This window comes from Podarcis muralis, chromosome 2 (assembly GCF_964188315.1).
Source record: "Podarcis muralis chromosome 2, rPodMur119.hap1.1, whole genome shotgun sequence".
In the NCBI taxonomy this organism is placed as follows: domain Eukaryota; kingdom Metazoa; phylum Chordata; class Lepidosauria; order Squamata; family Lacertidae; genus Podarcis; species Podarcis muralis.
Window position 1 is genome coordinate 64,330,316 of NC_135656.1, and position 12,503 is coordinate 64,342,818.

General features: G+C 43.8%; 1 protein-coding gene across 5 annotated transcripts in view; it reads left to right on the forward strand.

Moving 5' to 3' along the window:
* Positions 1–12,503, forward strand: part of GRIA1 (glutamate ionotropic receptor AMPA type subunit 1) — a 207,645-nt gene that overhangs the window by 177,373 nt on the left and 17,769 nt on the right. For 4 of the 5 annotated variants that reach the window (XM_028718323.2, XM_028718322.2, XM_028718325.2 and 1 more), the window contains exons 12-13: positions 5,744–5,942; positions 6,942–7,189. In XM_028718323.2, coding sequence (XP_028574156.1) covers positions 5,744–5,942; positions 6,942–7,189 — 447 coding nt within the window. Of the gene's footprint in view, positions 1–5,743; positions 5,943–6,941; positions 7,190–12,503 lie in introns of those variants that run through there. The other variant, XM_028718326.2, reaches the window with a different exon arrangement.

Here is a 12,503-nt window from a genome sequence, read left to right on the forward strand (position 1 = left end):
TCTCACCATGGGTCTACAGGCTACAAACTGATAAGGCATGACAGAGATCTAAGACACATGGCTAGGCTGAAGACATTGATCCAACCCTTGACATTCCCCCTGTGCTCTCATTTTGAAGAGTGGGGTGGGCACAGCTATTTGCACAGTTGATGTCCCCTGCCTCAGGCTAGGCAAGTAAATAGGTACTCCTGGGTAGACGCTGCACATGTAGGGTTTGTTTGCAGTAGCACTGTCACCACTGCATCTCTGGAGGTGAAGGTGGAGTCGATGGAGCCAGCTCACTATTGGATTTGTCCCAAGTGCCCCCAAGAAAGGGGGCGAGGCTCTTTGGTGGCAAAGGAAGGCAGCAAAGTCACCTCAATGGCTGGTGATGTTGCACTTGGGGTGTCAGATATTGTGTGGGCAGGCCACTCTCCTGAAAGCCCATTAGACCCTTCTCATGGATCCATATCTCCCCACCTCCCAATTCACCATAGCTGTCAACTTTTCCCTTTTCTTGCGAGGAATCCTATTCGGAATAAGGGAATTTCCCTTTAAAAAAGGGAAACATTGACAGCTATGCAATTCACTGGGACCCTCTCCCAGTTCAGAGTTCTCCTTGGGTTCCAGTTTCCTGTCCCCCAACCTGCTAAGGTCAGCCTCCTCCATTCCTCCTCCATTGCTGCCCACCATCCAGCCACCCGCTCCAATATATCTCCACACGACTCATGCCTTTCATTGAATGTGACATTGAACGTTGTATATTTTTAATGTAGGATTGTTTAACTCTTAGTGGTGGGAAATAGCTTACATGATGGTTCAGCATCTGATTATGTATCACTGAGCTATTCAAAAACAAAATGAACAAGCCAAGCCCAACTGTCCACAGCGCTTCCCATCCCCCTTGCTCTCACCCCTATGTAATGACAGCAATATACAATCTGGTAGCGTGAGCCATCAATATAACTGACAGGCAGTCCCCCCCCCCCCGGGGTGTTCAGTGATTAAGAATACGAAAACCATGACTAAGGTCTAAAGGCTGGGATTTAGTTAACTGCAGCTGTGGGAATTTAAGTCATAAAAATATCTTGGCTTCTCAAAAAGGAGAAAAGCTGTATAATTTGCAGCTGGAGATGAATATGATTATTTGGCATGCAAATGCAGCTTGTCAGATTGAAGTGGCCGTCATCAGCAGAAATGATAGTATTAAACGCTAGCCAGTTATTCTTGTTTGGTGCCTCTGCGCTTGCTACAAGTGCTTCCCGTTGACAGGAAATGGGAGGGGAAGCAGGAAGGAGGCAGAGAGATGGAAAATCAAACAGGAGAGGAATCAAGAGACTGAGCTGCAAGCAGAAGGGGGGTGCAGATAGAACAGCCCCTGATTCCTCACCGAAAAAGTGGACACAGAACCTGCATAAAATGTGAATATGTTAGAAATAATTGTTATGATTTAAATAGAAATACAATGCATCTCACCATGGGGGAGAAGACAGTGACTGGTGTTGGCCTGTGTGCCTGCTCATTCTGCCAGCATTTGATAGGCAGCTTCAATGTCCATTCTGCTCTTTCTTCTTAGAGTTCTTTATCTTTAAAGCAGACTTCAAACAGAGGACTTTCCTCTGTAAATTAGAACACACGGCCATCTAAGGGACAGAGTCTGCAGCTTTTGAGAAGCAGGAATATGAAGGAATATGAATGAGAAGCAGGAATATGAAGGAGAGGTGGTGGATGAGACAGATGCCAGGGGAAAAGGGGGGAGAAGAGGAAGCCAGTGAGGACTGAGGGAAAGTGGACAGGCAGTGAACTTTCGCGGTCCTGGGACCAAGAGATAAGAAAGGAGCAAAGAGGGCAGCAGTGGAAATGTTCAGATTTATCTATTGATATGAACTATGCAGGCCAATCTGTCTATCCTATCTAATGGATACACTTATGAAGTTTGACTTTATTTATTTACTTGCCTAGCAACTTTGCATAATATATCCATGTATTCAAAGCATTTGACATTTGAGGCAAGTGCTGAGGTGACAGAAGGTGTAGAGAAGTAGTGAAAGCAAGTCCTTGAGACCCTCAACAATGGCACAAAATGAGTTAGAAAAACTCAGGCCTGTGGGCTAGCAGGGTGTTTGCAGGTTCGGAATGCAGAGGGCTAAGTGACTTGTCCAAGGGACATCTATAAAGACCCAGCAGCTGGCACCACATTATGCTATTCTTAGTTCCTCAACATATTTGCTAGTCTGCCATCATTATATCTTTTTAAGCTCTGGCCACATTCCTTGACAACTGGTATCTGTGAATCCTGGACGCTTAGAGTCTTTCTTCTAGGAATTCAAAAGCAAATGCAGCATCTGGACTTGCGATGAGATAGTCATTTTTTCCATTTCCCCAGTTTCAGACAAAACTAAAAGTTTCACATTTATTCAAGATGGATTTGCCACTGGGCATGTGTTCTCTCTGATTTCCATCACCATCTCTCCCTCTCCCTTGCACTCTCTCTCTCTCTCTCAAGCTGACCAGTTGCATTTGTCTAAAAGGATTTCAAATCAAGCTGATATTAAGGAGGTGACTGCATCATGTTTGGAAGCTGCACCAGAGTTTAGATGCAATTTTTAAATGCAGAGTTTAGTATGATGTAAAAACAATGCATAGTGTAAGGAGCAAGTCCGATTTAACGTTTTTAAATAGTGGAGATCAGTTAAAATGAATTGGTTTCCTCTTCTGCAGCAAGCTCTGAAAACCTAGCTCTGCAGTATGGTTGATTTTTAACTGGGAAAAGGCCAGCTATGGATGGCTAGAAATCTTCACATCCCTAGGGCTGCAGTCCTGTACACACACTTTCCTGGAAATAAATCTCATTGGCTACATTTGCATGTGATGCTCATCCATAAACTATTGTGTACTAAGTTATTAGTTAGCATCAGATGTGTGTGAATGACTCATGAAGGGTTTTGCTTAAGAGGTCTCAACTCATGGTCATAGCTTTTTTTGCTCTAACAGACTGATGCACATAGAGACCTATAAACTCAGCTAACTAGCCAGGCTAGAGGCCTTGTGCCTTATCTTGTGCTAGGAGCAGCTTTAGTCCCAAGGTTGTAAACAAAATTACAGAAACGTCAATTTTGCTGCAAGACCACATTTGATAAACCAACAATAAATCAGTGTTTGTTAGCATGAAACAAACTGCAATCCTGGGTTTGGATGCCACACCAAGCTACCGTATTTTTCGTCCCATAGGACGCTCCGTCCCATAGGACGCACCTAGTTTTTTGGGGGGGAAATAAAGGGAATTTTTTCCCCTTTATTTCCCCCCCAAAAGCAGGTCGGGGAAACCGAACCAGGTCGAGGAACAGTGGGATGGCGGCGCTGCGCCTCCCTGCTGTCCCCCGAGCTCGTGGGGCTGGCCAATGTCTGCCCGGCGCACGGGGCGCTCTGCTTCAAGGTGCCTCATGCGCCGGGTGGCAGGCTGCTATCCGCAGCGTGGGGAGTCCTGTGGGGAACTCCTGCAGGGCTCCCCATGCTGCGGATGTATGCCCGGCACGAGGGGCGCTCTACTTCAGGGCCCCTCGCCCGCCGGGCGGCAGGCTGCTATCCGCAGTGTGGGGAGCCCTGTGGGGAACTCCCGCAGGGCTGCCTAGGCTGCAGATGTCTTCCTGATGCGTACCGACCCCTCTCGCTCTCCAAGCTTCAGCAAAAGCCTGCATTCGCCCCATAGGACGCATCCAGATTTCCCCTTCATTTTTGGAAGGGAAAAAGGGCGTCCTATAGGGCGAAAAATATGGTAAATTCTTCATTGTTTGTTTGCCCACTTGTGCAAAAGCAGAAGAGAGGTGGAATGCACAGTATTTCATACTAATAGCTTTTGGCTTAGCATTATGAGCAATTTTACACATTGAGTTATTAGACACAGCTAGGATAGCACTGCAACATACGGTACCTCTCCCTGCAGCAGATACTCTTCGTTTTAATAGTTGCAAGGTTTATTAGAGAAACAACAAGGATGAGGTGGCAGATGACATGTCAATGAATAAACACAAATGTGGTGCTTAAAAAAAAAGTTGGACAGCCCACCTGAAGCATGGAGTGAGAGGCACAAGGCAAAATGCATGGCTGATCCAGAGCTTGACTTCCTGGCTATGCCCGTCATGCAAATGGCAAAGCCATCTTTAAATTTTATGCTTGTCATTCACCTCGAACTAGACCACCCGGGAGGCTCACCTGGTGCCTTCATTGCATATCTTTTGGTGCCAGGCATAAATGTTCCTCTTCTCCCAGGGCATTGACTAATTGAACCATCTATAGTGTTTTAAACTGGGGGTGGGGTATTGTTTTTGTTTGTTACTATGGTATGTATTTTTGTGTTTTGTATCGCAAGCCACCCTGTGATCCTCGGATGAAGGGCAGTATAGAAATTTAATAAATAAACAAATCAAAATAAACCAGCCCAATGCTTAGGTCTTGCTGGTTCCTACAGTGTGTACTTCCTACCAGCTGGATTAACTAGAACAGGGTGTGATTTTTCCAACTGTTAAGTCACACATATCAGTTCGCAGGAACTTTTCAGGAACGTGGGCAGCTAGTTCCTTCATGATTGTGACACTCCAGCTACCAAGTGGCACAGACGACGAAATGTCACTGCTGTTGCTTCTTGTGTGAACGCAACATTTCCCTTTTTATAGCTAGAGCTGCTATTGGCAATTTCGTAAGGGGCTGAGCACAGGAATGTCGTGGGAGGGTGCTTTTACCATTCACATACACAGTGCAGGGCTAAGCCCTTTAACTCCTATCCGTGCCATGCAATGGATGTGAATTAACTTGCCCTTTCAACCACTACTGCTTCATCATCCCTAGGATTAAGTACAGTTCTGGATTTTATATCAAAGTGGTAAAATGAAAATTATTAATGAAACTTATTATTAAGCAAATCCCAGCTATTAAAAAAAAGAAGCAACTTCTTGCACACATGGAGACCCAGGTTCAGAAGGCTCTCCACAGAAGGTTTGCTCAGTCAGTAGTACATAAGACTCTTAATCTCAGGGTTGTGGGTTTGACCCCCACATTGGGTGAAAGATTCCTGCATTGCAAGGGGTTGGACTAGATGATCCTCATGATCCCTTCCAACTCTATGATTCAAGCTTCAAGGTACAGGAGGCCTCCCTTTCATGTCTTCTGCCATCAATGTCAACCCCATAACTTTTCTTCTTGGTAATTCCAGTGTTTGGGTCCTTTGCTATTGTTATGGTGATATTCTTCACATGCTAGTCCAACTTCAGTGGACATAAAACCATTAGGGAAAGGCATGCTAGTTGCAAGTTCCTCCTGAAATCTATTGTTGCTTTCATCAGCTGTTGATTGTTCAAGCCAAGATGATTTGTGTGGAGCTGCTTTTCATAAGATTGTCGTGTAATTTGTTCTCATGTATCTATGAAAGTGACATGTTTTAGGATCTGTGTAGAGGCAAGACACACGGAAGTGGTTTGTTTACATAGTAAGCTGCCATTGAACAGTTGTTCTCTCAAGGTGCCTCCACATGCTGATCATTATATAGGAAGGTGGCCTCGCAGGTGAAATTTGACAAGATACGATAGGTGTTAGTGACTGGAACCTTTTAATATAACCTCAGGCATGCACATTTATACCTTTTTAAACTAAACATTGCACAAAAACTAATGATCGTGCAAAAGCAGAGCTTTGTGGGTTGCACTCTTATTATTTTCTACTCCTCTCCTTTAAATTTACCTTCACTCTTTCTTTTTCCCTTTTCCTGCAGATCTCTGTCTGGTCGTATAGTTGGTGGGGTCTGGTGGTTTTTCACCTTGATCATCATCTCTTCTTACACCGCCAATCTAGCTGCGTTCTTGACAGTAGAGAGGATGGTGTCTCCCATAGAGAGTGCAGAAGACTTGGCCAAGCAAACAGAGATTGCTTATGGGACTCTGGATGCTGGGTCTACTAAAGAATTCTTTAGGGTAAGAGAAATTAGTTCTGACTTTACTATACAAAAGCAAGAGTCTCGTGCTAGCTCAGGAAATGCAGCACACGCGGGGTCTGCCAGATACCATAAATACTCCAGAAGCACGGCATAATTACACGCTTCCATAGATTACTGAGTAATTACACTTAGCAGCATCAAAAGTAATTACCCTGTGACTTGCAGCTCAGGTTTAGAGAATAATAAGTACTTGGTTAGCTCTGTAATTTAATGGGACCATTTGCCCGATGTAAATACATTGGTGTTACACTCAAGGGGAGCTTATGTAGCAAGCCCCCCTCCTCCAAAGTGCACTTCCTTTCAATGGTCTAATGCCCCCTGTTTCTCACTTCCCTCAGCCAGCCCACTCCATTTATGGAGTGCAGTGCAAATGTGACACTTCAATCGCTCCTACTGTTCATCACATGAGGCTGTATAATATTGAATCCCACCATTGGAATACTGTCTACCTGCAACAGGTTTTCAGAAGTCTTTCCCAGCCCTGATATACCAGTTCACAATTACTGGCCATTCCAGTGATTGAACCTTGAACCTTCTGCACTGCATATCATGTATTCTGCCACTGATGGATGGCCTCAATGCAGTGCTAGTTGTAGGAGTTGCGTTCCTAGCCTAGTTCCTAGTATTTTGCCAGAGTATTAGCATCTTTAGCTGCAAATCCCTCTTTCATTCCATTCAGCCTAGTTCTTGTTCCCTCAAAGGTGCCCTTGCAATCACAGAAATAACAGCAGAGGCCTAGCTGCGTAGCGCCAACAATCGATGCAATATGTTTTGCCCCATACTCACCACCTATTGGCAGGGATTGTGTGGAGGCCGTTCACCTCTATGAATCAGCCCCCAGCCCCGAGTCCTTTCTTCTCCCTACCTATGCAATGTGTGGGCAAGCAGCCCAGCAAAATGTGTGTCTTCCTTGGTGTATGAATCTCTGCTCTATTAACACATGCTAAGAGCAGTGGATTTATGCTATTCTGGACAGAGATCTAAAATAGCGGTTTTTGAGAAGATGTGGACGTACATGAAGTCAGCTGAGCCCTCTGTTTTCGTGCCGACAACAGAAGAGGGGATGAAGCGTGTGAGGAGATCCAAAGGGAAGTATGCCTACCTGCTAGAGTCTACCATGAATGAGTACATTGAGCAGAGAAAGCCATGTGACACCATGAAGGTGGGAGGTAACTTGGATTCCAAAGGCTATGGCATTGCAACGCCAAAAGGTTCACCACTGAGGTAGGTAGACTGAATGTGTTACTCCTTTAACTGCGGCCCAAGCAGTCAAAGCATCCATAAATGTGCCTCCAGACTCAATTACCACAGTATACAGCTAATGATACTCAGGGTGTGGGTGGGAGATGTGAACTGCTGGACTGCTGCTTAACAGTGAAGCCAGTTTGTCAAGGACTGCTTCCCCCCCTTTTGCAATGACTTCACTCCCTATGTTTTAATTGATTGTAACTGGGTATTTACAGCTGGCGTTGTGTGGCATACTGGCTACTGATTAACAAAGTAATACTTTGACGCAGCTTGCTTGTTTTATGGTGCATGAGAGTTGTGCAATATGTATTACAGTCCTTGTTTGGATTCAAACTTTAAAAAAGGGGGATTCTACCAGTAAAAGTGTTTCAGTGTGTGCATGTCTGAACAAAGAGATGCAAATCTATGTAGGGCGAATAAATGGAAAAGCTAAGTGTTTTCCTTTTAGCTAGGCAACAAAACAGCTCAAAGGTTCTTATGCTTAGCTGGTTACCCTTAGCAACCAAGGCCTAGTTGGTACAACGTACTGGGCCAAAGTGTTGCAGAGGAAGGCATGACTAGACAACATGCATGCAGCATACACACAAATGGAATGCACAACAGCCACATAGTACAAGCGACAAGCTGAACAGAAAACACTCACACAATAATGTGCCAGTGCATTAACCACGCACCAGAAACACTTTGCAGCATGTTATTATCCACACAATTCTCTTCATTTCTATAGTGATCAATGACGTGGCATACATGACTTGATTCTCTCACCTACACTCCAATACCAGGGCAAGGCAGGAATTGTGTGCCGCTGCAGGGTTTGGGTCTGGATGTGAGTCTTATGTTTTAAAGGAGAACAACATTTGCTGAGGGAGATTGCTATTGTCCTTTTTAAATTGAGATTTTAAAAGAATCCTGCTGTGCCAAAATCTTTAGTGTATATTGAAAAAGCTGCGGCATTTCTTCTGGGGAAAAAATGAAAACAGAAAAATGCAAAGGTTGATTTATCCTGTTCTTCAAAATATCCTCTGTACGAGGAAAGGTGAGGAGAGGAGAGGGAGACAAATATGGCTATTCTTAACATGACTTCCCAGCTCAATAGAAACAGCCAAGGGAGGACACTTTGTTTTTCCATTTGGTCTGATGGTGCTTCTTTGGAACATATGGTCTCAGTTTCCCTTCCCATAATGTTTGTTGTGTGTGGTCATTTTAACTGTTTAAACTAATATTATATGCTCTTCAGTCACCCTGTAGCATCTCTCTGCACTATTGCAGGAGAGCAGTCCAGGGAATGTATTCTGTTCTGTGATTGACTCTATTCTTGTTTCTATCAGAGTCCACAGACATTTGGTCACTGAAGTCATTGGGATCAGAATCAGTTGTGTGTGGAAAACATTAGGCACTATTTACCACCACCACCACCCAAAACAATGTCAACATGCCAATAAAAACAGTCCTGCAACACAATTCAGGCATTAAGAATAGTAAACACTAAGCAATTATTTATTTATTGCATTTATACAGCACCTTTTTCTCCAAGAAGAACACGATGCCATATACAGTTCTCCCCCTCCTCATTTGATCCTCTCCAGCTGAGATCAGACAGGCCCCTTCCTACTGCACTTCTGGTGCTAACTGTGGACATTTTAATTTTATTTTATTTCTAGTTTTGACTGGTGGGGGAGAGGTTTCCCTTTAAAAACAACAGCAAACTGAGTTACTTGTGCACTGCTTAGGGACAACTGTAATTAAATGTTATATAAGTTGTTTAAATAAATAAATAGACAGAGAAAAGTAGAGGAGGCTGGCACAGTTTGGCATTTCTAGAAACAGCAAATTCCACTGCTCCACAGCAGCTACCAAAAGGCACTTTCCAGAGCTGAAAGGTTAGCATGTGAACAGCAGGAGAGAAAGCAGAGTGATGGAGAGCATAGGAGGGAAAGCAGTGTGGAAGGGAAAGGGGACTGGATCTGGCTGGAAAAGGGAGTCGCTGAGGAGAGGTATCTCAGAGGTCAGAGAGGGCAGAGGGATGGGGTGGGGGAGAGAGAGATAATTGAATATGGAGTCTGAGAGCAAAGAACTAGTAAAATTGATCCTCTTGAAATTACTTTTTTTTTTCCCCACTGGTCATCCCCACATGCTTTTATTTTGGTGCACTGAGCATGCCATTTTATATGAATATGCAACATCATCCCATAGAATGAGAAATTTTACTCTTTGTCTTTTCCACTGCTTCATGGCTCGCAGTACTTTTGGAAGTATGCATTTGTGCCTGTGTTTTAACCTATTAATACTAAATAAAAATGAGCATTGAACATGCAAAACGTATTGGGGGAACCCAATGACACATAATAAGTGTGTAATCCAGGGAATGTAAATGAGAAGAGGAGAAACTTTTACTCTATCTCTCTCAGATAGATAAATAGATCTCTCTCTCTCTCTCTCTCTCTCTCTCACACACACACACACACACACACACACACACACACACAAAACTAGAAAGAGAAGTGAATCAGGGGAGGTAGGCGTGTATTCTGTAATTGGCTTTCTTTCTCAAAGTGGTAACCTTTAAGCAAAGCTCCCCAGAGGCCCATAAACTTGTATGTCAATTATTCCAAGTCATTTAAATGAATAAAAGTGTTCCTTGTCAAAGATCCAACAAAACTAACACACTTCAGAGGAAAATGTGCCAGCCAACTCTGTTTTTCATCAAGGATTCTGTGACTGTAAGATATTGAAAGATGCTGTATGAGCTGCAGAGGAGAACCAATTACTTCCAACTTAGTCTCTTAAGGGGAGAAAAACATGGAACAAACAACCTGAGTACTGCAGAATGATCTGTACTTAAAGAACAACAAAGAGTTCGTTGGGCTTTATAACGCCGTATTACCCACGCAGGAATTAAAATATTATTTCAGTTCACCGATTACTACATCTTCTTAGATTGCTAAACAATGACTGTACAAATGAGGCTGTGTTCCACTTTAGAATACAGATATAATCATCTGTGTTGCATCATCGCTGCTTGAGCTTAAATACAGCTCACACGCTCAGTGCCCAACATGTGATGTGTCAAATGTGACTCAGAAGTACAACATGTAATACATGCAAGGGTCCCAGCAAAACACCACACAGAATCTTTGTTCATTTCTTTCAGCAGCACAGTACAGTCCCAGCAATTCCAGTTCTTCCTTCCACCACCACCACCCGCCCCCAGTAGCAGTACTCTTTGTACAGGTGGGAACGCCAGATTGGTGGTGGCAGCAGTCCTGCCACTGCAAGCGCACAACCCTGACACCACAGCCATTCCAGCAGAGAAGCCAGTGTTCAAAGGGCATCTGTGCAGCTCTGCTGCACCACACATGCCACCACTGCTTCGTTTCTTTCCACTCCATGCAATGGGACTAACCCACAAGAGGAAATGGGAGCCCCTTGCAATGGATCATTTGATCAGCCTCAGGTGTGCAGTCTCTCCCACACACACACACACACACACACACACACACACATTGATATAAATATGCACTGTTTCTATAGAGGCAGTGGAGTTCAAACAGCAGGGAGTGAGATGAGAGAGAGAGACTACCTGACACAAAATTACACCCCAAATGTAAATTGCATAATGCACAGAAAAGTATACTTTTTCTACAACTGAGACACAAAACTTTTGACTCCTGAGTATGCTAAAGCTATCCAATATGAGAAGTAAGGCAGCAGTATCTACCTTCTTTCTCAGAGGCTTTAGACTACAACTTCCATCAACCCCACCATTGACTGTGCTGGCTGGGGTTCATGGGAGCCGGAGTCCAACAATACTTGGGCATCGCCAGATTAGGGAAGGCTGGTCTAACTGCACCAGTTAAAATTGTTGATTATCCTAGGACCCCCCAAAAAACAGCACTTGCTGAAGGAACCTATGCAGATTATTGTGTTGTTTGAGCTGTTAGAACTTTATTATGGTTTGATTCTTTTTGCATATCTAGAACATTATATGCCTTATCTTCTATAATATAAAATCAAGACTACTTCCAGCCTCAAACACTAAACATTTTAAAACCCCAACAAATCCCTCTAACACTGTTATCTAAAAACATAACAACTGACAGCAGATCAGCAGATCAGCATTAGGAAGTGCTGGAATAAAAAAGCGCCATTACGTTTCCATAGGAGGTGGGGAGGGGAAAAGGACCATTATATAGACCAGGCTTCCTCAATCTTGGCCCTCCAGATGTTTTTGGCCTACAACTCCCATGATCCCTAGCTAACAGGACCAGTGGTCAGGGATGATGAGGATTGTAGTCTCAAAACATCTGGAGGGCCGAGTTTGCCTATGCCTGATATAGAATGTCTGGCTTTGGTCCGGGCACAATTTCACACTACAGGATAATAGAATCTGAAGGAAGACCTCCACAGCTAATTTCACAGATAACAAAATATACTTCCCAAGATATGCTGGAATGTTGCCTTTAAATCAAGAGCTAGGCAGCATGGCTTAAAACAAGTCTCATGATTTCACTGTCCAAAAATCTACACTAGGTGCAGTTTCCAAACCCTTCAGGACGTTTTGCACATGAAATGCGTTGCATTTATCAATCATTTAGGTTGCCATTTTTTTAAATTACAGGTATAGCCTACAAGGAGTTCAAGACAACATATATGGTTATGCTCACAACAACCCTATGAAGTAGATTAGTCTGAAAGTCACCCAGTGAACCTCATGGCTAACCACGTCACTGCTGATGCAGATGTACGGATGACCAAGCAGATTCCTGTCTTTCAGGAAAGGTTAAAGGAGACAGGCCAGATGCAGTAGATCAAAAGAATTTGACACTGCAAGCAATAGCTCCAGACCCCATATATCCATCCTGCCACTGGGGTGCCTAGGCAGTTTTATCATATTTTCCATGGAATCCTCATGGGGTGCTATTGGTGGCTTTTAAAAAATGGGACCCCTCATCAAGCAAACTGTGCCCGGGCATAACTGAATACAGGGAGCAGAAGAGAATTGCATTTTAAGACTCACCAGCACAATTGAAAGGAATTGTAGCACCAATGCACATGGAAAATAAAGAGATGGCACTGTACAACTGTCACCCTTCCTAACTTCCCTTCCATCACCATCCTCTTCCATCCCACTCCTGCAGTTTGATGTGTCCAGTCATGCAACCCCATTTAATCGACAGCACTGCTGCTATAACTCTGAACAATGATGGGAAAATAAACTGTCCATCACAAAATAGTCTGTGAAACAGTGTCTTCTTTAGAGCATATTTAACATAGCATAGCTATATAGGAT